Source organism: Podarcis cretensis (genome assembly GCF_951804945.1).
Source record: "Podarcis cretensis genome assembly, chromosome: 2".
Lineage (NCBI taxonomy): Eukaryota > Metazoa > Chordata > Lepidosauria > Squamata > Lacertidae > Podarcis > Podarcis cretensis.
Genome location: NC_137171.1, coordinates 25,033,342 through 25,060,589, shown reverse-complemented (window position 1 = coordinate 25,060,589; position 27,248 = coordinate 25,033,342). Strand labels below are relative to the sequence as shown.

Sequence of the window (27,248 nt, the reverse complement as noted above, 5' to 3'; positions counted from 1 at the left end):
ACACAAAGTGCAAGGTCTGTGATGGGTCATTTGACAACTCAATAATCTCAATCTTGCAGCAAAGAGTTTGTGAGGTATGGTATATTAAAAAAAATCTGAGAATCTCTTTCACCAAACCCAGAGATCCTGACCCTACGATCCAGCATAAAGATTTACCGTATTTTTCACCCCATAGGACGCACTTTTTCCCCTCCAAAAATGAAGGGGAAATGTGTGTGCGTCCTATGGGGCGAATGCAGGCTTTCGCTGAAGCCTGTAGAGCGAGAGGCATCGGTGCGCACTGACCCCTCTCGCTCTCCAGGCTTCAGGAAGCTATCCACAAGCCTTGCAAGCCGGTGTGGACAGAACTCTGCTTGCATGTAGCATAGGATACAACCCTATGGTTTTCACCTTCTCATTGAAACACAGTCCCCGAAGTACTATGTTGGACTGCTTCTAACACACCCTTGAGCTTTCCAACAGAAAATGTTTTATGTCAATAGGCCATTAGGCATGCAAGAGTTGTTTCTCTGCATTGTGGTCTTTGTTAGGGAGCATTCACATCACCAATCTTCTTTCCAAAATCCATCTGAAACAAGCCCTGCACTATATTATCATGTTAACTTACGCAGGTAGGTAAAGCTAACTGCACACGTTTGCAAAACAACTTAATATTGGGCCATTAACTTTCTTTCTCTCTGAGCCCGGCTTCGGCTGGGGAGGGCAGGATATAAGTAAAATATTATTATTATTATTATTATTATTATTATTATTATTATTATTATTTCTAAATAGTCAATAATGGAAAAATAATTTAAAGTGTGGTTTCCCTTTCTCTCTTCTTTTCCAGGTTTGCTTTGGAATATTAGAATGCAGACCCAGAGTTTATTTTCGCTAGCTTGCACAATTGTGGACTGTTCCATTGTTTCATCACTCCCGCACCACCCTGAACACCAGCTCTATGAAGAATCCCATTCTGTGTACAATCGCTTCAAGCCAGGCGTCCACAAATCCACTTGCCTAGCCTTCTAGCAAGCAGAACCTCCTGGATCACGCACATCCATACCCTGGAGGTCGCACTTCCATTGCAGTTTTCAAGCAGGTTAAGTAACAGAAGAACGTTCCAAGCGGCAGAAAGACTCCCGCTGTTTCTTGCTCTGTGTACTCTGCACAAATGGGAGAGGACCCTGCCTCACTTCCATGTCGAGTCTGCATTCCTGGAGGCTCAAGTGAGGGAGGGGATTGGTGATGACCAGAAATAATAGCTGGCTAGTACGCCAAGTTTACATTTATGAACCCCTGCTTCCACACACCCCCAACCCAACCCAAAGCAATCATGCTGAGATTTCAAGACATACGTAGAGCTCGTCTGTGGTTGTTCAAATGCTTCTTTAGGAATTTTCAGCCCTGGGTTTTTCTTCCTGCCTGTGAAATAAAGAACAGAGAGGGGGGAAATAAGAACAACTTTTCTTCGGGTTTCAGAAACATCTTGCAGCACAGGGCTTGTTTGTTTGTAGTGCTTGATTTAAGTGCCAGGTCTAATTTGACACAGGCACCTGAATGCTGAAGAGGAGAGAGTTCAAAATACAAAGTTTCTTTGTTGGGATTCAGATTATACACTTCGGGTTCTAACTGATGCAGTCAGCAGTTCAGGCACATATCTGCATATTCTCAATGCTGCATTCAACACAGCAGAATAATATGGCTTCCTGACATCTCCATCTTTCCTTAATTTATTTTTTTAACTCTCTAGCATTGCATTATATGGAGAGGGGAAATGAAAATGTGCAGGTGATTTTGGGGTGGGCGAAAGTTGCGAAACCAAAGTGGACACCTTTGTGATCATGTCTTCCAGTCAAAAGAGGTGCTGTGAAAGACTTTGCAGTTTTAAATAGCTCAGAGCCCCTTCCCTGGGCTTTTCCTGATTCTTTCTGCTCCTGGTATTTTGAAATCCACACGAGTCAAAAATGAAGCAACATGGAATGAAAATTGCAGGAATGAATGAATTTATCCTAAGGGCAAAACAGAGACTTGATTAGCACAGAACCTGGGTGGCTGGGTCTGAAGGAGTGAGTCTCTATTAAGCAGGCACATGGGTCGCGCAACAAGCAATGGTTTATACACTGACCTGCCAAACTCTTCTTTAAATCCCTTCAACCTGAACCCTGTTAAAAGGCTACCATGTTAGCCCAAACTACATTAAAGCATCAACACAGGAAAAACCAATAGGTTACACTAGCCAAGCCAGACAGGCATAGAAGCCAAATCCATAACAACAACAACAACAACAACAACAACAACAACAACAACAACGATATATAGCTCGCAACAACAACAGTAATATATACCTTGCACATCTGTCTGGGTTTCCCCAGCCAACAACAACAACAACAACAATAATATATACCTCGCACATCTGTCTGGGATTCCCCAGCCACTCTGGGCAGCTTAAAGGTAAAGGGACCCCTGACCATTAGGTCCAGTCGTGGCCAACTCTGGGATTGCGGGACTCATCTCGCTTTATTGGCCGAGGGAGCCGGCATACAGCTTCCGGGTCATGTGGCCAGCATGACTAAGCTGCTTCTGGCGAACCAGAGCAGCACATGGAAACACCGTTTACCTTCCCGCCGGAGCGGTTCCTATTTATCTACTTGCACTTTGACATGCTTTCGAACTGCTAGGTTGACAGGAGCTGGGACTGAGCAACGGGAGCTCACCCTGTCACAGGGATTTGAACCACCGAGCCACCTGCGTCCCAGTCTGGGCAGCTTACAGCACATATAAAAACATAGTAAGACCTCAAACATTAAAAACTTCCTGATACAGGGCTGCCTTCAGATGTCTTCTAAAGGTTGTATAGTTACTAACCTCCTTAACATCTGATGGAAGGGCGTTCCACAGGGCAGGTGCCACTACCGAGAAGGCCCTTTGCCTGGTCCCCTGTAGCTTTACTTCACGCAGTGAGGGATCCGCCAGAAGGCTCTCGGAGCTGGACCTCAGTGTCCGGGCCAAGCAATGGAGGTGGAGAAGCTCCTTCCAGTATACTGGGCCAAGGCCGTTTAGGGCTCCTAGAGGCTGAGGTCCCCCCCATAAAATATTTGAGGGGACCCCCCTCAAGTTGAGGGGAATTCCCATTCAAATGGGATATCTGTGCCATGCCATATGATCGATTGCACGGAGCGGGGCTTACCCGCCCCACCCCAATATATTATTCAAGTTGGCCCCCCTGCAGAAGGTGTAATATGCAGATCTATTGTAGCATCAAGTTCCAGTTCTTCAGGGGAGGAAGTAGTTAGAGAACAAAGCCTCAGGTCAGGAGTACAGATGCGAATCCATATTTTTTGACCTTTTTGTAGCCAACAATAGGGACACTCCTGGGGAGGCATGTAGACTCAGGGGCAAAAGCCATGCAGCTGGATGCAGCAAGAGCAGAAAGCAGGTTGACTACATATGGCAAAACTGCACTCTGCACTATGAGACAAATCCATACAGAAGGCAAGATATTTGAAGACTTGGGACTGTCCCCTCGACAATCCCCACAAAGACAATCTGCCCTCTGGGAAAGGAGAGAGGAAGGGAGGCAGGATAAGACAATATCAGGACATTCTCCAGTCAGACTGTCACTTCCTTGACCCCCCGCATGTGAGAAGTAAGTGTTCCTGGTTATTTTGGTGGTACAGTGGTGCCCCGCAAGACGAATGCCTCGCAAGACGAAAAACCCACTAGACGAAAGGGTTTTCCATTTTTTGAGGCGCTTCGCAAGACGAATTTCCTTATGGGCTTGCGAGTCTTGCGAGTTTTTTTCCTTCCCCCCCCCTTTTTCTAAGCCGCTAAGCTGCTAATAGCCGCTTAGCCGCTAAGCCGCTAAGCCGCTAATAGCGCTAATCCGCTAAGCCGCTAATAGGGATGCTTCGCAAGACGAAAAAACCGCTAGACGAAGAGACTCGCGGAATGGATTATTTTCGTCTTGCGAGGCACCACTGTAGTGTTTTGGTGTTTGTGGCCCTGGTGCATCTGTCGTGTTTTACACAGGCGTTGTCAGCTGCTTTGAGGGCTTTAGGCAGAAAGCAGAACACACATCTTCAAAATGAATAAATATGCACTATATTGCACACAGCAGGAGTCTTGTGGAAGTGCATGATGTGCTGCATCAAGAATGGGAATGAAGGGGATACTCTCACGGGTGTGTTGCTGGGGGGGATGTGGGGACGCTACAAAATATTGGAAGGAATTCAATGGCATTTCTATTGCTATTATGATTGTTCGATTTCAGGTGTCAGGTGGAAGGATCCCCTTCCCTCTACCCCCCAAAAAAGTCAAATATAGGAACAAGTGTAGAGAAAATCTGCGAGGCCGTTTTGTGTCTTTCCTCTCACCCCACCTTTCTGACAGCCAGAAGTAAAAGACTGGTGTGCTGGCACAATAGATACAAATCACATTATATGCATCCCTGAAGTGCCCTGAGACCTCTGGGTATAGGGCAGTATATAAATTCAATAAATAATAATAATACAGTAATAATAATAATAATAACAATCCCACTACCACACACATTTGGTTTCATTTTGAACAAAATCAGGAAACCATGGTTCTCCAGTTCTAAGCCTTAAAAGAGGGCTGTTTGTTTTCAGCAACATCAAAATGATGGACAAACCACCATACCACCTCCTCAGGCGTTGATTGCAACATTCGTCAATTAACTCTCCTCGTTAAAAAATGCCTCTCTTGATATTTAGCCTGTAGCTTCCAGTCATTGCAACATGTCTGGGTTGGCAAAAATAAAAAGAAATGAAGGTGCCACTCTGCAAACACATACCTTCATTTGCCCAAGTAGCTGGGAATTACAGGTTGCTAGGGAGCACAGAGAACAACAAACCCCTTAAAAAAAAAAAATCCAAGTCAAATTCAACTGTAACAATGGGAATAAGGGGGAGGGGAGAAGGAAGTATATTCCCAGCATGGCTGCAATAAGGAGATTTGGGGTAGGGTGGGAATAAAATCAAGTCTTGGGTTTCCTTTTTTTTTTTTAGAAGATATTTGATATGTTTCAGGGCCCACCGTACCCCTTGTGACGTTAATTTCTTTTAAACTGTGTACTGTGTTTAATATCTTGTTTCTAAATTGCTGCAACCTACCCCTGGTGAGGAAACAAAACAAAAACAAAAATAAAATGATGATGGTCAAGTGTTAAAGCCCTTCAGAAAGTCTGTGTCATGGTTCAGTGAGGACAGGCCCAAGACATTTTGTGGCCTAAAGTGTTATGACCCTGGGATCGGGCTCCCCATCCTGAGGGGAAGAAGCCATAGACTCAGAGGACATCTCTGACCAGGGACACAATGGGCCCTCTAAAACAAGCCTATGGCACCCCTGCCCTCTCAAAAATCCGAACACCAGAGGAGCTTGTGATACCTCTCTGGCCTGAAGAGTTTGCATTACCCTCTTCAGGCTTCAGTCATTTCTAACCAGGACGCAAGTTCCCAGTGCATGCACAGAGTAGCACAGGGTACTGTCTAGGGGCGTACGAAGTGGGGGGCAGAGGGAGCGGGCCGCCCCGGGTGCCACCCTGGGGGGGGTGACAAGATGGCCCCTGCCTCCCCCCAGCTGTAGAGTGGCCGAGGGTGCACACAGCCAGTATGGACGCCGCGCATACAGGCTGCCACTCTCACATGGCCACCGTACAGGCTGCCGCACGTGCGCACTCCATACGGGATGCAACACACACGCACTTCGTAAGGGATGCCGCACATATGCAGTCCATATGGGATGCCCATATGCGCAGTCCGTCCGGGATGCCACACATGTGCAATCTGTAAGGACGTCGCGCATGCGCCACCAGGCAATTCTCCCTGCCCTGGGTGCCGGAGAGGGTTCCTCTGCTACTGTCCCTTTTTTAAAAAAAAAATTTAAAGCCACAATGAATTATCACACAAGCGGTACTCTCAATCAGTGTATATGTATCTCAACTATCCTTAATTTAAGATTTCAGTTATAGGTGCGACGAATACTTGATATTTATGACTTTTCTACAGAGACTGAATTAATGAACCACCGTTTCTGCAGGCTTACCATTAAGTTCAATACTGAAAATCAATAGCCACCCAAGAAACAGGTTGTCTGGGGAGATTTTGCACCAATATTTGTTAGGCGTTTGTTTGAAATAAGACATCCTTCCTGTTTTGTGTATATTGATAACTTCAGCAATTTACTGTACGTTTCCATCTATAAGACTATTTTTTTTACTCTAAAATAATGTTCAAAATCTGGGCTCGTCTTATACACAGATAGTATCTTCCCCCATTTTCTTAAATTGGAGTCCCCCAAAATAGGGGGCATCTTATACATGGGGGTGTTTTATAGGCGGAAAACTACAGTATATATCGCTTAGCACTGTGGTTTCTATGTCATATATCACCCACAAACACAATTACATAGCCATGGCAGGTTTTCCACCTTTGTCTTGATGCTTTAATTCCACCTTTTGAAGTTGCAAAGTACAGAATGGATTCTCTTTACCTGCTTAAGAAAATGAAAAAGGCAGCACTATGAAATACAGTGTGTGCGCGCATGTGCGCATGCACGCGCACACACACGCCTGCCTTTTCACTTTACTAGGTTTTTGGCATGTTAATATGATGCACTGATACTCCTCCAATCTCACAGAAATCCCCCTGATCTGGCAACTTGCCTTGACACCTGCGTACTTGCCTCTGAGCAAACCTGAGGACCTCCACTTAACAACCATCTCAAACTGGCTCAGCGCCTCTTTCGTTACAACATCAGAGCATTACAACAACCAACCAACCCTTTTCCACCCTCCCAGCCTAACAAACATGAAATCCTGCTTGATCTGCTAATGGTGTCATCTACGAAATGCTAATGACAGGGCAATGAGACAAACACGGGCATAGCAACCATAAAGCAGAAACAGACATTCCTGAGCCCTGTATTCAAGCTGACTGCAGCTAGGCCATGCTTCCATTCATCTTGGAGACTATTAAAAAAAAAACAACAACAACCAGGTAGGAAAGATTCCCACCATCCATGGGTGTGAAAGGTTCGCTGGAGGAACAATGAGGCCTGCTTCCTGCATTATCCTTTCTTACAGACACTGATTTCCATTATTTCCCATTGCTCACATCAGCTGCCCAACCCACCTATCTGGGATACTAAACATATTTGCGTCAAAATATGACTGCGGTTTCCTGTACGGGCAACAGATAACATACAGAGCAGCCCAAAGGCTGCCCTGGTAGGCAGTTCAAAAGACAGAAAACTTGGGTCAATATTAGCAGTTTTTAAAATTTTGTTTGTGGGACGGTACTAGAAGAGTAAGCACCAAGGAAAGGGATTTAGTCTTTCAGCTGTAATTGGTTTTTGTTGCTTGTATGTCTTAAGTGAATGCAGTTTGCAGGCAGCTCTCAACTTTCACAGGGGTTACATTTTGGAAATAGTGCGTAAAATCGTGCAGAGTCACACACAAAAAGTGGGGGAATGGGTTCAATTGTGGGTGGGTTTGTCAAAGTCATTTTCCCGAATGCTCGCCCCAATTTAAAATCAAAGTAATCTTTCTGGCAAGCACGTAAAGCAGTATTTGAAACACCCATTGTTCTAGGTGCATTTTGTGAGAGGGAACTTCATTCGTGCAAGCTGTTTCTGAGCTCTGGGCACAGTACTGTGCTTGAGATTTTAGATTAAAACTGTGGACTGACGGAAAGGAGGACCTTTTTCTGCCTCCCCACTTCCAGCTACTCTCTGAAGACTGGAGAAGAGACCCTCTGAAGAATATTAGGCGGGTTGTCAGGGGAAGGACTAGACCATGTGAAAAATGAACGTAATATTTTAGTTGCAGTTCATTCATTTTCAGCTTTGTATTCTTGTTATATAAAGGGGGGGCAGGAAAGTTATCTTCAAAATAAGACCATCATTACGGATCATTTTCCAGGGCTGTTACTTAATGATTCCAGCACAGGCAAGGCAGCTATTAACTTGGCTGTGCTAGAATCATTAACTAACAGTCCTAGATAATGATCTATAATGATGGTCTTATTTGCTTAGGTATCAAGAAAGAAGATTAGGGGGCTATTTGGCAACTGCTGTGTTTGTGAATCCTTGGGTTTACCAATATATTGGTCATTCTCTTTCTGCAACCGCATTCATTTTAGAGCAGGAACAAGGAACCTCCAGCGCATGGGCCAAATTTGGCTCGGCAGGGGATCCTAATTTGGCCTGTGAGACTGTTTTCTGCATCCCACACCTGATGCAATGTGGGAAAGACTTGGCTGCGACGGAACAATCAGGAGTCTCAAAGTGCACTCTCAATAGTTCCTTGGCAAGCAGGGGTTGTATTCAGTGCCTTTTAATAGCAAGCCTCACTGCGTTGGGGTCCACTCAGGAACTCTCAAGTGGCACCAATCCCTTCTGGAAGTTGGGCTTGCAGTGTGTACTTCTCAACTGGCAGGCGTCAAATGTAAGCCTTGCTGGAATTGGCTGCTTTTGAGAGTTCTCAATTTTGAGCTCCCACGTGTCACTGGTCCCTGCAGAAAACAGGACCCACATTCCGCAGGAATCTTCCTTTGCAGACCGACTTGCATTCAAAAATTGTCCTCCTTGCGGACATGGTTTCAAACCAGACCTGCGAAAGGAAGGACAGAATTCAGAAATGCACTCTAAGTGCATTCCTTATTCCTTCCTTCGAAGTTTGGTCACCTAATACCATGCTGGCTAGTGGGTAGCCCAGCCCATCTTTGTCAAAAACATGCAAATAGGGATCAAGTAGACATGGACTTGAATGATCTCTATTGGATTTCTTTCTTCATAAATGGTATAGAGACAGGAGTGAGAAGTGAAGAAGACAAAGTCTGTGTACGGCACATATTATTAAAGATAGTGAATATTTAAGCAGACTGTACACACCTCAAAATGATTTCTTCTGAACCAGGTGAACCAACAAACATGGTTCAATGTAAAGAAAATCCAATTCATGGCATAGTGATGGCATCTTAACTGGTTGTGTCTATTTGGAGACGTCTCCAGGTTATGGAAATCCAATTCATTTCAAGCTCTGTGGAGGGCCAACATATCTAATTTCTCTTTCTTTTTCCTCCTTCTTTCTCTCTCTTCTATCTATCGTACTGTTGTTGTTTTTTTAATGAGGTTTCTTTATGACACAGGCTTTGTGATTGATCTGGTTCCAAAATGCTATTCATTTTTGTTTAACTAACTGATCCACACGTTTAAAAACATTTTATCATGTGGATTCTTCATTGTTTCAAAATGCATTTCATTTCATGATTAGGTAAGATGCTTTGTGAAGGCTTTGCCCTAAAAGGCAGCTTCTAAACAAGGGTATCATCACAAATGGTTAACAGCATTTGAAGAAACCAGAAAGAAGCCATGGTTTAGCGCTGGCTTCCAGATCCTGGCTAATTTAGAAGTCATTAATCATAGCTCCTGATTTTGATGTTAACTGGAAGCTCTGGTTAACCAAGGCTCCTGGGCTTGTTCACTTGTTTGCACGATGGGAGGAGCGTGTACTGGGTCTCAGCATATCTAGGAAAGGCAGAATGGAAGTCTTTTAAATGCTGAGAAACGCCAATGTTTCCAAGCAAGAACATTGCCAAGAGTTTCAGCTTGCAGCTTCTAGGATCACTTTCCCTAATCCCAGTTGTTTACAGTAAGCCTCAGAAGCTGAAAAAGTGTAGCCTGTTTTCAATACATCATGAACTTCACACCCCACACTGGGTGGTATTGGCGCTCCTAGAGACTGCTGCTACTGCTGCTGTTATAGCAAAACTGACTAATGCTACATTCATTCATAATGGCCTCCTTTGTTATGACAAGCCCATTGGGGGGAATACACTGGTTCCAAGAGCTACCATGTCATGATTCCTGGGATCTATAAAGGGCTGCCTTCAAACAAGCCACTTTAGCTTCAATACTGTCCACTAACTGTCAGCCACTCACCAAAGCAGAAACATTCCCCAGCTTCACTACCTGTAACTGCAGATCAGGGCTGTCTTAAGAATATGCGGCGCCGGGGTGCAAAGATTCGCCCGGCGCCCCCCTCCCCCAAGTTGCCCAGTCCCAGGCGCGCAGGAGGCCAGAGCCAGCTGGCTGCCTCAGCATCTTGCTGGCTCGGTCAGCCCCAAACTTGCGGCGCAGAGCCACCTGCAGCAGAAGAGCCTGCCGTGGCACTCCAAGCGAAGGATGGGCTCTTCCCAGGACTCAACTCTCGGACCCCGGACTCTCGGCCTGGCGCCCCTGAGAGCCCGGTGCCCGGGTGCCCCACACCCCTAGCGCCTATGGGTAAGACGGCCCTGCTGCAGATTCAGAAGGCAGTGGGGGAGAGGCAGTTCAATATGATCCATTAGCTTTCTACAGATCAGACTTCTGATATGGAGTACAGTGGTACCTCGGGTTAAGTACTTAATTCGTTCCAGAGGTCCGTTCTTAACCTTAAGCACCACTTCAGCCTCCTGCTGCTGCCACGCCACCAGAGCACGATTTCTGTTCTCATCCTGAAGCAAAGTTCTTAACCTGAGGTACTATTTCTGGGTTAGCGGAGTCTGTAACCTGAAGCGTCTGTAACCTGAGGTACCACTTTACAGTCGTACCTCGGAAGTTGAACGGAATCCGTTCCGGAAGTCCACTCGACTTCCAAAACGTTCGGAAACCAAGGCACAGCTTCCAATTGGCTGCAGGAAGCTCCTGCAGCCAATCAGAAGCCGCGTCGAACATTCAGGTTCCAAAGAACGTTCTCAAACCGGAACACTCACTTCCAGGTTTGCGGCGTTCGGGAGCCAAAACGTGCAAGTCACAAGGTGTTCGGCTTCCGAGGTACGACTGTAGTAGCATTTGCACAGTGTGGTGTAGTGGTTAAGAGCGGTAGTCTCGTAATCTGGGGAACCGGGTTCGCGTCTCCGCTCCTCCACATGCAGCTGCTGGGTGACCTTGGGCCAGTCACACTTCTTTGAAGTCTTTCAGCCCCACTCACCTCACAGAGTGTTTGTTGTGGGGGAGGAAGGGAAAGGAGAATGTTAGCCGCTTTGAGACTCCTTAAAGGGAGAGAAAGGTGGGATATCAAATCCAAACTCTTCTTCTTCTTCAAACCACCTCCACCTAAATCATGGGTAGGCAAACTAAGGCCCGGGGGCCAGATCCGGCCCAAATGCCTTCTAAATCCGGCCCGCGAACAGTCCGGGAATCAGCGTGTTTTCACATGAGCAGAATGTGCCCTTTTATTTAAAATGCATCTCTGGGTTATTTGTGGGGCGTAGGAATTCGTTCATTTTTTACCCAAAAAAAATACAGTCCGGCCCCCCACAAGGTCTGAGCAACAGTGGACCGGCCCCCTGCTGGAAAAGTTTGCTGACCCCTGACCTAAATGGATTGGCATAATCCAAAAGGGCTGCATCGCATGAACTTTAAGAACAGTTGCCCTGAATCTCTGCACAAATGTTGAATATTTGGGCCTTGGTTTTTAAAAAAGAACTTAGGGAAACGTTTTAACATTCAGTGCACACTAGGAGTATAGAAGAAAACTGGGTGGCATATTTATTTATTTTTATGTTTCCCTTTAACTCCAGTCCAGACAGTCAAATCTATCTTTGCCTCTCCTCAGGAAACACAAGTGCCAGAGTACATCATCTGGGCAAACTCCATTTGTTCCTTTCATGTTCTTTGCCTTAAGTGGCAAAACAGAAGTAACACAGTACATAGCTTACTAGCAGGCAGCTACTGAAAAAAAATCTAACCCAATGCATACCCAAGCCAGAAGAAGTGGGGATATACAGGGGGGGGGGGAATTACACCGTAAAGCATTTCAGCAAGTTTGCTACCATCTCCAAAGCCACTGATAACAGTTTTATCAGTGCAAACAGGCCACCTGCAAGGTTTGTGCCGTGACAACATTCCACAGTTCATAGCATACAGTGAGGATTATATTCTACAAAGTGCAATTTGGAGGGAGGGGAGGCAAAACTAAAATAACAAGGTTGTTGCTAGTGAGGGTTGAAGTGCACTAGATGAACTGTGAAAATTGCAGGGATGTTTGTACAGTCTCAGTTCAGAGCACGGCATGGTTACTTGCGTCTCAAAACATTACCCCTCGTGTGAGGAAAGTCCGATTCTTTCTAGCACCTGCAGAAAAAGAATCTACTTGGGGGCTGGCTTGCAAATCATTTTGGCGAGATTTCAAGCAGCTGATTTATATGAAAAAATGCAATTAACCCACTCAAAATATATATATATATGGAGTTCAACTACCCAAATCTCTGTCCGTGTAAACTTTTTTTAAAAAGTATTTATTTGATAAATTTGCACTCTGCACTTACAATCAGAATGTCCTCTGGCTGGGGTGGGGGTGGGGTGGGTAACACAAAATAGAATATTTGTTTCGTGGCTTCCCAAAAATTTTCCACTTTAATATGTTCATTTAGTTATTACTGAACATTTTCATGTGTCCCTTGCTGTGATTTTTCTAACTGCCCAGGGCTCCCTCAAAATTATCCCTAATAAAAATAAATTTTAAAAAATTCAAAATTGGCCATGCTCATCTTTACACGCAGCCCTTGAAGGGCTGACCATGGGTCAATGCAGCAAGCAAATCCTGGCATAAAGGTGTCTTCACCCAGTAATGCCAGCAGCAACCTTAGAACACTGGGGGGGGGGGTCAAGCTGGGACAAGCTTTCATTGCATACGGTCAGCGCCTGAATGATATCGAGCATCAGAACAACTTGGCGACAATAAGGAAATTTTGCCCATGGTATGACTATTTTCTACCTTCCCATTTCGGCTCTGGAACCCTATCTGCGTAACCTACCAATTCTAAAATACAGACATGCTTTTACTCTCACAAGATTGAATGTATTGCCCTCGGCTGTACTTGAGGGACGATTCCAACAGATTTCACTTATGTCCCTGTGGAGATGGCAGTACCGAATTGGTGGTGCATACCCTGCTGGCAAGGTTTTTAGCTAGGGCAATCAGAATAAGATCCACTCTTTGACTATTGATTCAAAACTCTAAAATCTATTTTATATAATTGACTTTTTATTTCTATTCTTTGTATATCGTATTGTTGTTTTATTGCTATGACCGATGGCCGACGCAAATAAAGGTTCATTCATTCATTGCATATGGCTTTTGCAAAATTTGAAACAAGCTCAAAGATATATTGTGCAACATAGCACGTTTTCAAATACAAATGATGTACTTGGATAACTCAGTTGGTTAGATTGGGTACTGATAACACCAAGGTTGCAAGTTTGATCCCTGTATGGGACATCTGCATATTCCTGCATTTCAGAAGGTTAGACTAGATGTTTCTCAGGGTCCCTTCCAACTTTTTATTTTTTTTATTTTAATCCTTTGTTTTTCTGCTTTTTATAAAACCTTCATTCTGGTTTTTATATACTATGTTTTGTATGGTATTGTCAGTATTCACAATACCATACAAAACATAGTATGTAAAAACCAGAATGAAGGATTTTTTTAAAAAGCAGAAAAACAAAGGATTAAAATTAAAAATAAATAAAAACCAGCTAATGAATTCATCAAATCATGGCAAGAGGTCAATTTTTGAAATCCCCTTTGCACAGATCCTTGTGGCAACCCATGTAAAAAAGTGAAACCCTACAAGTCAAACAAAACAAAATCAGACTACCATCAAAATTAAGCCCAGTAATGGTGTGCTATCACAATAAAATAGTATCTAGAAATTTTAAAAAGGCTTCTAAGTATGAAGGACAAAAAACATGTAGTATGGAAGACCAACTCTCAGTAATTTCACTAAACCATTTATGCTGAGACAGAGAACCCTGGTGATATTGGCCATCCATCACGGCTGATAGCATAGTCTCACAACTGACAGCTGTAAAGGCTTGGCTGTGCTTAGGAAAAATAAGATTAACTAAACAGGAAGCTCTACAATGGTGATTTTAAAAAACAAAACCAACCACCTGGAAAATTTTAAACTTAAAATTAAATTGCTTTATCAGACAACACACTTCATTTAAAAGTCCTATCCCTTGAGATTAGTGAGGGTGAGCAAAGAAAAATAGAGTAATAGCTGTGTATTATTATGTATATATCTAGAAACCCAAGTGCTGCTATTCTGTAAAGTGATGTAATACAGTTAAGATAGGTATCTAGCTAGAGAGTTTTCCAGGTTTTTTAGTAGTTAGGAGTACAGTAGTACCTCAGGTTAAGAACTTAATTCGTTCTGGAGGTCCGTTCTTAACCTGAAACTGTTCTTAACATGAGGTACCACTTTAGCTAATGGGGCCTCTGACGGCCGCTGGGCAATTTCTGTTCTCATCCTGAAGCAAAGTTCTTAACCCGAGGTACTATTTCTGGGTTAGCCGAGTCTGTAACCAGAAGAGTCTGTAACTCGAGGTACCACTGTAGTATTGTTTGATTTCACTCTGCATCTTTTGATATCTTTGTGCATTCAGCAGCTTCCATGGTCAGAACACGCGCGCACACACACACACACGCACTTGCCATTTTTGTTATTTATTGCACAGTAATCTGGCATGTGTAAAGCCCAGTGTCCAAAGTCTAGTGACAAAGAATGCACTGGAAAATTTACAGATGTCAAAGTATGCATATGTCAACAAGTGCTGGTCAATGGACCCCTCCCCACAAGGACCATGAACCACAATTACTACTTCCTGACATACAGATAATCTCACTGCAACACATGTTATAATGTGGCCTCCAAACAGCCAATTGTCTTTTCAAAAACCCGCAAACAAGAGTTGGCTATACATAATAATCCCACCCCCTCTATTACAAGCCAGGAAATCCTGCAAAGATGACTCAGTTTTCTATTAATCATTCAGTCTCAGAAGAGAATGGCCATCATCCCAAATAGCGCAAATCCTGGCACTTGTTTTCTTCCCCTTTCAACAGGCCCTCGTATCCTGCTAACTCCACTTTTATTTCCTAAATCAATCAAGCCTCTCTCAGAGCTGTTACATCAGTCTTGCGTTTAACACATCGCTTGCTGGAGATCAGACAGCTGATGTTCCCTGTATATGAACATTTGGAGGGTACTATGTAGTACCCTCTAGAATGATGTTTTTGTTGATACTGATTTATATACTGCTATCTATTAACATCATTCGAAATAAGGAAATACTTTACACTAGGGATTTCCACCCCACCGCAGCATGCAGAGCCCCCTGATTTGTTTGAAAATGGGTGAGTTTCAGCACTGGTCCACGTCTGTTGTTAAGAGGGAATGAGGAAATGAAGTTTTAAAAAATGAGAGGGTGGGTGTTATTGGCTTTTGTTGTGTTTTACTGTTGCATTCCATGGCAGGCTTAATTCTGCAATTTATTTATATTCTGGGATTCGAAAAGGATTCACCAGATTGTTCTTCTTCACACTTGCAAAAGAACTCACATTTTTCTGACCCCTGGGGGGAAAAAACACTTGTCATTATAAAAAGACCAGAAAAGATTTTGAGGAACTTTGGAGTATAGAAGAGGAGACAACTACCTCAAATATCTTGTAATTGAATGCTAACATTATTTGTATTTGCTTTTATATTTAGCTAGTTGTTTAAAACTGCCAATAAATCTTAGGTTGCATATATTTTCCACTAGCAGGAATGGCCTGATGTTGATTGGAATTTCTGAGAAATCAGAGCAGTTGTTTTTTATTTTATTTTATTTTTTGTTTTGCCTTTTACAATGTTTCGACAATAGAAAATAAACAAATTCCACCTATGTTTTCGGCAACTTCCCTCCCCCCACCCCACCCCCCGCGGTATCTAATTATATATCATTTTCTTACTGGATAAACACAAAATCAGAGCAGTTTTGATAGGTTCTGTCCCACACCTTGGTTCCGAACGGTGTCCAATTTTATAAAGGTCCAAAATGTAGACAAATACGTGTTTCTTTATTTCAGGAACCATAGTGCAAAACTGGGTTACGATACTCTAAGAAGTGTACAAATGTACAGACAACGGTCAAATAGATCAGTGTTTCCCAACCTTGGGTCTCCAGCTGTTTTTGGACTACAACTCCCATCATCCCTTGCTAGCAAGACCAATGGTCAGGGATGATGGGAATTGTAGTCCAACAGCAGCTGGAGACCCAAGGTTGGGAAACATTAAACAGATGAACAAATTTCCAAAATAAAGAGTGGATTTTAGAGCTTTGTTGACAACAGGTTGGTGATGGATAAATTCCTCCAAGCTGGACTTGGAATGCGACCGAAACTTCCCCACCTTCCCCCAGAGCTCCAAACTTGCTCATAACTCACTCTGAGGTTGCAGCAGAAGAACATCTCTATCTCCATCGTTCTTCCCTGGCTTCTGGAATGCTGCACCACCACTGGTACCAGGATTCCTCTGAAGAGCAAGACCTCCCTCTCTCTCTCCCTCTGGTAACATCACTACCACAGCAGCTGCCATTGAATAAGTCAAGGACAGGGAAACTGGCTCTTTAGATGTTGTTGGGCTCCAGCTCTCATCAGTACCAGGCAGCACTGTCAATGACCAGGGATGATGGGCTTTGTAGTCATGGGCTTCCCCATTGCAACAGTACATGAAAAGGGAAAGAAGAGTTTTAATCTGAGTGGCTTAGATTAAAATGTGAGTCGGAGATAATGTTCAACCTTGCACCAAGCCAAAGATTCATTGATTAGAAAATGTATCTTGGAGGCTAGATGATAGCATCTCCCACTCCGGTGCAGTGAATTGCGTCTTGACAACACCGAAAACGTCAAAAAATGACAAAGAGAAAAGAAAACATCTTCATATCCAGATATTTTAAAACTGCTGCAAAGCTCCAGCCTTGTGGGAGTGAAAGAACAAGACTGATTGTTCTGATAAAAAGTGTCTCCCGTTCTAGGAAAAGTTAACTGAATAGGCACAGAACAAGCCTGGTCCTGTCAGTCGCAGGGCAATAAAGGAATAAATGGGAAAACAACACAACGGCGAGGGAGAGGACTGGAGACAGACAGACAGCTCGTACGTGGAATGGTGACTGGAGAGACTATCACTCCGAGTCATGTTGCGCCAGGAATGAGCTGGTGTTCGCAGATGCCAGGCAGTGACATTTTGCAGAAGATGAATCTTGCAGCCTTCACTGTGGAGCAACTGCTGATCACCTCACAGGAGTGGGTGAATGCTGGAAAACAATGTTGATGCAGACAAAGCCATTCAAATGAAGCCTAGTCGGTCACTTAATATTGGGGTACCGAGTTCATTCATAGGCCAACCACGCCCACCCCAATTACACACAGACACAGCGAAGATAAATCTCTTTTTCAGCTCAGGAGAGAATCAACGCAGCACTAGGCTTGACAACAAAATTCACAAGCCCTCATAACCTCTGTTATAAGTTATCTCTTAAACCAATACCAATAAAAATCCAGAGACATGGGCAACTGGGGGAGCACTGCTTGTGATTCCCCCATGGTGCATAAATCACACTTGCAGTTCCTTTCTACCCAAAGTTCAGCGGCTACACTGCCTTTTCATCCCAAAAATAGTGTTTTCCCCATTGCTGCTTATCTCAAACACGGAAAACCACAGGAATTTCAAGCTGTAAAAAGAAAAAAAAAACTGGATTGTGAGAGGCTCGGAGTCCTTTCAGTTTCACTGGGGATCCTTTTTGTTTAGCAGATGCTTAATTTTCTCATCCTTGTGACCAGCTCTCTCAGGTCACTGGATTCCAAGGGAAATGTTTCCCCTTTGCACATTGCCTTTTGAACCTTTTAAAAGACCACAGTAACTTAAAAGCATTGTTGATTCTAAAACCAAACAAAATGGGGAGAATTATCACTGCTGTGCGCATGTGGACATACCTATTTTCCAATAATTAGTACTGTGAAAGATAATAAACCACACAAAAGAAAACGGGAACTGTAGTTGGAAAAACTTGACAGGCTGAGTTAAGCGAAGTCTTTAAGTCACCTCCTTGACACTCTTTGTTTTTAACACACACCTTCCTTCAATATTGAGATATTAGAAAAAAATGTGGTCCCCATTTGCAAGACCTGGTTTCTGTGTTTCACATTTAAACACCCAGTTTCAAGAGGGTAGAAGAATTTATACCACCTACAACTAGTAGCTGTTGACATTTATTCCCATATTTCCTCTCTTGTTCATAAAGCTCTAGGGTCAATGAGGTACAGTCGTACCTTGGTTCTCAAACGCCTTGGTACTCAAACAACTTGGAACCCAAACACTGCAAACTAAGTGTTCCAGTTTGTGAACTTTTTTTTGGAAGCCGAACATACTCCATTTTGAGTGTTACGCTTCCGATTTGAGTGCCACACTTCCGTTTTGAGTGCCACACTTCTGTTTTGAGTATTACGCTGAGGTATGGTTTTGCTATTTATTTTGCGTTTCTGTTTTTGCAGCTTTTTTGTTTTGTTTTTGTGACTGTGTGGAACCCAGTTCAGCTACTGATTGACTGATTGTGTGACTGCAGTACATTGTTTATTGCTTTCATTTTATGGATCGATGGTCTCGTTAGATAGTAAAATTCATGATAAATTGCTGTTTTGGGGTTGTTTTTAAAAGTCTGGAACGGATTCATCCATTTTACATTACTTTCTATGGAAAAGCGGGCCTTGGTTTTGGAACGGACTTCTGGATTAAGTTTGAGAACCAAGGTACCACTGTATCAGGAAACTCTGATGGATCACAGGGTGTCAAGGACAAGTGTCACATTACACTGAACTGCTTGGCATGTACCTCTGTGATCTCCCCCTAGCCCACTGCCTTTTTAACTAGAGGTGCTGCCGGGAGGCAGTGTTGTTAGGGGAAATGCAGTTCAAAAGTAAAAAAAGAGGCTTATCTTTTCCCACCCTGGCTGCAATCGGAACAAAACTCCTTGTGCAGCTATGAGCCTTAGGAAAAAGCTTTCTAATGGTGCTAATGGGAACTTTTTTCAAAAGCTTATAGCCACAATGGGGTGAGTTTTTTGTGGGAGGATGATAAACTTCCCTTCCCAGTAACAACACTCCCCACCTGTCATTAAAGAAGAAAGAATACAAAGACATGGCTACACATCCAATATAATGTGCAGCTTGACCCTCAATGCTTAGTTTTCTAGATGAAAATCTGGACAGAACTTCATTATGGGTAATTTTCATTTTATACTATACTGTAGTCATATGGCACAAAATTTAGGTACTGTATCTCACTGCAATGGTATATAAGCTAAGCTAATTCCATTTTACCAAAATTGGAATGAGTTAAAACAGGTGGTGGTGGTTGTTTAGTCGTTTAGTCGTGTCCAACTCTTCGTGACCCCATGGACCAGAGCACGCCAGGCACTCCTGTCTTCCACTGCCTCCCGCAGTTTGGTCAAACTCATGCTGGTAGCTTCGAGAACACTATCCAACCATCTCGTCCTCTGTTGTCCCCTTCTCCATGTGCCCTCAATCTTTCCCAACATCAGGGTCTTTTCCAGGGAGTCTTCTCTTCTCAATGAGGTGGCCAAAGTATTGGAGCCTCAGCTTCAGGATCTGTCCTTCCAGTGAGCACTCAGGGCTGATTTCCTTAAGAATGGAGAGGTTTGATCTTCTTGCAGTCCATGGGACTCTCAAGAGTCTCCTCCAACACCATAATTCAAAAGCATCAATTCTTTGGCGATCAGCCTTCTTTATGGTCCAGCTCTCACTTCCATATATCACTACTGGGAAAACCATAGCTTTAACTATACAGACCTTTGTTGGTAAGGTGATGTCTCTGCTTTTTAAGATGCTGTCTAGGTTTGTCATTGCTTTTCTCCCAAGAAGCAGGCGTCTTTTCATTTCGTGACTGCTGTCACCATCTGCAGTGATCATGGAGCCCAAGAAAGCAAAATCTCTCACTGCCTCCATTTCTTCCCCTTCTATTTACCATGAGGTGATGGGACCAGTGGCCATGATCTTAGTTTTTTTTTATGTTGAGTGTCAGACCATATTTTGCGCTCTGCTCTTTCACCCTCATTAAGAGGTTCTTTAATTCCTCCTCCCTTTCTGCCATCAAAGTTGCGTCATCTGAGGTTGTTAGGTTGCATATCTGAGGTTGTTAGGTTGCATTAAAAGAATTGATTAAGTAGCACAGTTAAAACCATTCTGATTTTATCTACAATTTGCAACCATGCAGAAACTGGTTATACACTGCAAAAAAAAAAAAGGAGCTTGAAGTTTTTCTGTTCTGCAGAGATGTGTAATTACCTCCCTTCTCCCCCCCCCCCCAAAAAATAATAATAATCTGAAGGCTTCCATAAAATCAAAAAGAGAGAGCAATAAAGTTAGGTGAAAATTGGTTTTCAGGATTTTGTTGCAGTTATAATTATACTTTTGTTTTGTTTTTTAAAGCTGATTTTCACGCCACTATTTCACACACTTCAAAAATGTGTTTCTAAAGCTTTCCAATAAGAAGATGAAGTTACAAATATGCCAGGTATTAGGAAGAAATGCAGCGTTTCTGGCAAAGTTTCAGGGTAAGGGCAAGGGCCTGGAGCACAAACGAAGAAGCAGAACCCATATCCTCATGATTTCGCTCTTCGATGCTCTGTAGCAACAGGCCTCTCGCTGTCTGCTAGAGTGACTTTACATAAGTAATTCTGGCCAGCCAGGAAAGTGACCTCTGTTTGTTGTTCCTCGGCAGGCAGGCCTCTATTTGCTTCTCTGCTTCCAGTTCACATGGCCTCCCCTTTCAAATTCCAATTCCACGACAAACGTCATCCGAGGAAGAAAGGCACTCCACAATCGGAGACGTGCCTAGCATTTCTCTAGCTACGGTTAAGCAGGCTTGCATTCGACAATCACCCAATTATACCAGGATATTTTTTTTTATATGGATACAGTATGTGGTCATTTGCCCAGCAAGTATTTAAGGAAGGTCACATATTTAAGCAACGGCAAGCTATTAGGACACATTCTGGAAGGCCTCAAAATGAGTACTGTTATAAAACGTAACTCTGGCATTCTTGCAAAAAGATATAATACACCACTTTAACCCTGACTCCCTTCCCTACTCTTTTCGTTCCACTTCTTTTTTTGGAGGGGGTAACCCGAGCACAAATGCAACTCTGTGCAGGTACACAGGGTGCCCTAAATGTACAGTCAGCTCAAGACTTTAAGAACACAGCATAAACCAATTCAATGCAACAGGGAATCCAGAACAAACAGTATCCTCTCAACCCAGTAGGGTGCAGAACATCAATGGTTTCCCTTCTTCTCTTTCCATGGTTCATTTTACATATCATAAATCTCTACATATTTTACAAAAACTTTACCATTCAGTATTCCATTATTACATCCATCAAAACTTGCTTACACTGTTGAATTTATCTTAATGCTGCCAGCGTTTTCAGCTGTACAGAATTATTTCCCACATATTGAATAAACGTTTTCCAATCTTCTCTAAATGTACCTCTACTTAGGTTCACCTCCAGTTACGTATCCTTTGGGATACGTATGCGGCAAACCCGGAAATATTTTTCCAGGTTTCGCCACGTGCGCATGCACATAATCGCTCTACTGCACCGAAGACGCATATGCAGAAGCGGTCCCTCCAGTTGTGGAAACCTCAGGACCCGACCGGAGCTCCGCAAAGGATATCGTCCACAACCAGAGGTACCACTGTATGTACTTCTTGTTCTCTTATACTATATGTTAAGTCTGCGAGTTGTTTGGGCTAACGAAACACGGGCTGCAGTAGTGGCATACATAAATAACCTTTTTTGTCACCTGGGAACTTCAGTCCCAAACAGAAAGGACTCGGGGGGGGGGGGTTTGGGGGGGGAGTACTTTAAAACTTTGTTTTTTCCAATTCATTATGGATCATTTCCCAATACTCTTTTACCCTTTTACAAGTTTACCACATGTGAAAAGAACCTTCCCTCCACCTCTTTGCATCTCCAGCACTTATCTGATTCGGACTGATACATCTTCACAAGCCTCCTCAGAGTAAAATACCATCTGTGAATCATTTTCCGGTAGTTCTCCTTCAAAGAATAACATGCTGTAAACTTCAAGTCACTTTTCCAGAGTTTTCTTCCAAGGTTAAAATCTACCGTATTTTTCGCCCTATAGGACGCACTTTTTCCCCTCCAAAAATGAAGGGGAAATGTGTGTGCGTCCTATGGGGCGAATGCAGGCTTTTGCTGAAGCCTGGAGAGCGAGAGGGGTCGTTGTGCACTGACCCCTCTCACTCTCCAGGTTTCAGGCAGCTATCCGCAAGCCATGGGAGCCCGGCAGGAGTTCCCACTGGGCTTGCAAAGCTTGCAGGCAGCAGCCTGTTCTGGGAGCTAGGGTTGGGGGAAGCTCGGGCTTGCTCCACCCCAGCCCCACGGCGGGGGGGGGAATATTTATTTATTTATTTATCCCCCCCCCCCAAAAAAAAAAAAAACTAGGTGCGCCCTATGGGCCAGTGCGCCCTATAGGGTGAAAAATATGGTATATTGTCTCCTATATCTATTGCCCAGTGTGTCATTGTGTCTTTAACAAGCTCGTCTTTTGTTTCCCAGTCTAATAACAAATTATACATTTTAGACAAAAGTGTCTCTTTGTTTTGCAGCAGTTCTTTTTCGAATTGTGAACTTTGGTTCGCAAAACCATTTTTTTCTATCTAATTTAAACATTTCATGTAACTGATGGTATTGTAATACAGTGGTACCTCAGGTTAAGTACTTAATTCGTTCCAGAGGTCTGTTCTTAACCTGAAACTGTTTTTAACCTGAGGTACCACTTTAGCTAACGGGGCCTCCTGCAGCTGCCAGGCCGCCGGAGCACGATTTCTGTTCTCATCCTGAAGCAAAGTTCTTAACCCGAGGTACTATTTCTGGGTTAGCGGAGTCTGTAACCTGAAGCGTATGTAACTCGAGGTACCACTGTACCATCAATGTTCAATAACTTTTCATCCTCCAAATGTTGATGGATGACAACTCCCAATGGCCATCCTGGCTGAAAACGATGCGAGTTGGGAGTCCAGCAACAGGGTCACAGGTTCCCAATCCCTAATCTTTTGGGGGGGGGGGAAATTACTGCATTGCAGGGGGTTGGACTAGATGACCCTCATGGCTCCTTCCAGCTCTACCATTTTATAATTCTATGCGCTGCTTCTTAAATCAGAAGCACTGTATCTGAATGCCCAAATAGACCCCAGGAAAATTCTTCTAGCTGCAGCGCATTGACTGCTTCCAGGTGCTGAAGTCCTGGAGCAATGCAAGTCAGTACGGTGGTGCCCCGCAAGACGAATGCCTCGTAAGACGGAAAACCCGCTAGACGAAAGAGTTTTCCGTTTTGGAGGTGCTTCGCAAAACGAATTTCCTATGGGCTTGCTCCGCAAGACGAAAATGTCTTGCGAGTTCCTGCGGTTTTTTTTTCCTTTTCCCCCCCTTTTTCTAAGCCGCTAAGCCGCTTATCAGCTGATCCGCTAAGCTGCTTATCAGCTGATCCGCTAAGCCGCTAAACAGCTGATCCGCTAAGCCACTTATCAGCTGATCCACTAAGCCGCTAAGCCGCTTAACAGCTGATCCGCTAAGCCGCTTATCAGCTGATCTGCTAATCCCCTAAACCGCTAATAGCGCTAATCTGCTAATGGGCTTGCTTCGCAAGACGAAAAAACCGCAAGACGAAGAGACTCGTGGAACGGATTCTTTTCGTCTTGCGAGGCACCACTGTATTTAAAACTGGGAAGTGGGTGGGACAGGCAAAACAGATGGTGTGGGCCCTTTCCTCGAGACTGGCATAACTGTTGTGGGGAGATATCATGTCTTCTGCGCTTTCTAGGTCGCCTCCCAGCCCCCATGGCTGGGTGGAAAACACAGCCACACAAAAGCAGCAACCATGCAAAAGGCCACCATTTCCTCCCTCGCAAATATATACAGAGCATTTGTGGTTTCACCCTATGTCATCTCTGCATTTTTAAAAAAGAGGTTCCCGAGCATTCAATCAGATCAGCTGTTATATTCTTCAATCCTACTCCTACTGAAGTCCATAGAAAACTCCCAACAGAGGAATTGCAGCCTTAAGCGTTCACAGTGCGGTGAGCATCTCGAGGTGCTCAATGAAAAGGGCTCTTCCCTGCAAAAAATAAAAAATGCCAGTAGGTCTCACTTCAAGCAGTTACGTAATGATAAATTTCATGAGAGAACTTTTGTGTCTGTGCACTCTGGGCAAATGGAAGCCGGGTGAAGATGCACATACAGTGGTACCTCAGGTTAAGAACTTAATTCATTCCGGAGGTCCGTTCTTAACCTGAAACTGTTCTTAACCTGAAGCACCACTTTAGCTAATGGGGCCTCCTGCTGCTGCCGCAGCACGATTTCTGTTCTCATCCTGAAGCAAAGTTCTTAACCCGAGGTACTGTTTCTGGGTTAGGAGTCTGTAGCCTGAAGCGTCTGTAACCCGAGGTACCACTGTACTGTAAAGGGAAAGTGTTTCATAATCCCACTGCTCCCTTTAAACAAAAATGGGGGGGGGGGCATAATTTTTCTTCTCTTCCCTTTCTTTTCTGTTCATGAGGAATTGGGGGAGTAAGCTCGTTTTTATTCCACTTTGCAGCCAAGGACCCCTGAGCCCATGAACCAGAATTAAAATGCAAGAATTAAAACACACACAAAGAAAACAAAACTTCCAGCAGTCAAATGAAAACAAGAGAAAATGCCAGCATCTCTCAACTAACAAGAGATAGGCAAATCTCAGGAGCAGGAAGAAGTCTCTCATCACACACACACACACACACACACAGAGAGAGAGAGAGAGAGAGAGAGAGAGCGCACTTTCCCATCCATGCAGCAAAGGACTTAAAATTTTTGATGTCCAGATTTCAATGAAGTTGTAGACAAACTAGGGTAGCCAGCATGATGTCCCCTCTAGATGCTGTTAGGACTACAGTACCAGTAAGCATGGACAGCAATCAAGGATAACAGGAGTTGTAGATGCCACAAAATTTGGAGGGTACCATGTTGGTTATCCCTGATTTAGAGGATGAAGAAAGCTATTGAACAGTAACTGAACAAAAGAATCTAGCAAACAAGGAGGGGTAGAGAACCTGCTGCTATGGTGAAAGTTGTGGAAGAGTAAAAATAACTTTTACGAATTGTAAGAGGCCATTTAGATATCTGGCATCTAATCGCTCAGGAACCTAAGGAAGAAATGGGCACCAGAAAGGCGCCGGCTAGATGAACAGTAAGCTTTATAAAATAATTGTCGTTGCAACAATTCTGCTCCTGCTATGATCAAGGGTAGTGGCTTTAACAGTTCATGGAGAGTTGCCACAGATCAGTGGTACAGCACATGATTCTCATGCAAGAGACTCCAGGTTCAATTTCCAGTATCTCCAAGAAGGATGGGGAAAGACCTCTGTTTGAAACCCTGGGGAGGCAACGCCCTAGTTACAGAAATCCCTTGCACCGAGATATTGTTTGTTCCCATCATTGTTGCCTTTTTGACATCAGGTCTAACATACTTAAGGCGATGGAGCAGTCTGCAAGTCAGGTTGATGGAAGTGCTGGAATTGTGTTCTGCTGAAATTTTGTTGTGCTAGTAACAGTTGTACGGTTTCCTAAATTTTGCATTTTATTAGACTGGGGAACCTGTAGGTTGAAGGGCAGTTTGAAAATACAAATAACAATACTGAGCTAGATGGATCAAAAAGCATGACAGCATAAGACAGCTTCCAAGTTTGCTATCCTATCTCTTGGAAGATAAGCAGATTGTTCTTCTGCAGAGCATCAGAGTGTCTACTGTGGTCAAGAACTGGAGAAGCTGCAATGCCTCCTGTAATAAGTCTGTGGGCTGCTCTTTCCCTAAAGGATGGAACAAATCAAGGGAGTCAATTCCTGCAGCCAGCACAGGTGCATCACTCAGGATGGTTTGGGGCAGATGTAGGAAGCCCCTCTCTCTCCTTCCACCTGAACAGCCCAACCAGGCCACCACTGCCACAACCTGTGAGGAGCAGCACGACTGCTCCCCTTAGAGGCTGCAGCAGAAGCAAGCGAGGATCCAACTTACATCACTGAGATCGGCAACTGATCTCTTGGGTGTTGAACAAAATGCAGATCTGGAAAATAGAGCAAAGGCCCAAAGAGTGGCAAAACAGGGCAGGGGAGACAACACATACACACACACACCCTACACTTTTCCTGAACACATCGGCAACTCCCAGCTGTTGCCTCTTAATAAAATACTTTGCCCCCTCAGGCAACTCAATTTGGACAGATTGTAAAAGAGAAAAACTCTCGCCCATCCCCAGCCAGCTGCACCAAGTTGCTTCAGCTCCATGTGGCCCGTCTGAAGTTCAGAATGCTCAAATTCCATAGAGGCAGCATGGAGATAGAAACAGCTTGAGCTGTGGGGGAGAAAATCACATGCACACACTCTGTGAACTGTCAAAGGAGCAGGTGGTGTGGAAGTGGTATATGAGGGTGCTTCTGCACTGGACCCACTGGCCCTTCCAGTGTGAATGCCACCAGTGTTAGAAACTCAGATATATAAGCTAGGCACCAAATAGCTCCAATACACCAAGGTTGCAGTTGTCATTTTGGGGCAAGACCACTCTAAAGTCTTATTTTTCAAACGGTGGACTGACTGTGATTGATTCTCAGTTAAACATCTGACTAGCTCAGATGACAGCCTTGAGCTACTATGTAAAGAACTTTGAGAATTTAAAGAAGGTCACTTGATCCATCCAGTCCATGTATCCATTGGCCTATTCCAACCTCTTTTCCTTAATGGCGACTGCTCCTGCTCAAGGCAGCACAGAAAAGCAATTGGGTTCCGGAAATTCATCCCAATTGTGCAGATAAAATGTAACTGATAGAATTCTACAGGAGGAGGTATTTGTGTGTGTAAACAGTATAGATCCAGTGATCCGCAGATGGTGGAGATGCCTTGCGCCATCCTGGAGCCCAAACATCTTCACTTGGTCACAAGTGGTCAAAAGTCAGGTGCAAAATGTGTCTGGCTGGCACCTGGCTAATGCCGAACACTGAATGCTATCCATACCAGTAATTCAGCGACTAACATCTACATATGTTTCCCTGCACTTCTACTCTTGGCTCACAATGTCTGACCCACCATTAAGCACCAGACAGAAATCGCAGTTCTTTCTGAAAATTTTAATATGGGAAATGCCATGGTCACAGACAATATCCCTAGGAAAGCGACCACAGTTAGCAGAGCCATTTGGTGAAATCATAATCGTAGGATTGATTAATAACAATCCAATTTTAATTCAGCACCACTACCCCTCCAACCTCCAAGGGAATGGCTCAATTTCACATTGCACAGGCCCGGGAAA

At 43.9% G+C, this 27,248-nt stretch overlaps 1 protein-coding gene across 2 annotated transcripts in view; it reads right to left on the bottom strand.

Annotated features, from left to right (window-relative positions):
• The window catches only part of MAP2K6 (mitogen-activated protein kinase kinase 6), a 77,654-nt gene that overhangs the window by 38,454 nt on the left and 11,952 nt on the right, over window positions 1-27,248 (bottom strand). For both annotated transcript variants that reach the window (XM_079965641.1, XM_079965642.1), the window contains exon 2: window positions 1,338-1,404. In XM_079965641.1, coding sequence (XP_079821767.1) covers window positions 1,338-1,404 — 67 coding nt within the window. The remainder of the gene's footprint in view (window positions 1-1,337; window positions 1,405-27,248) is intronic.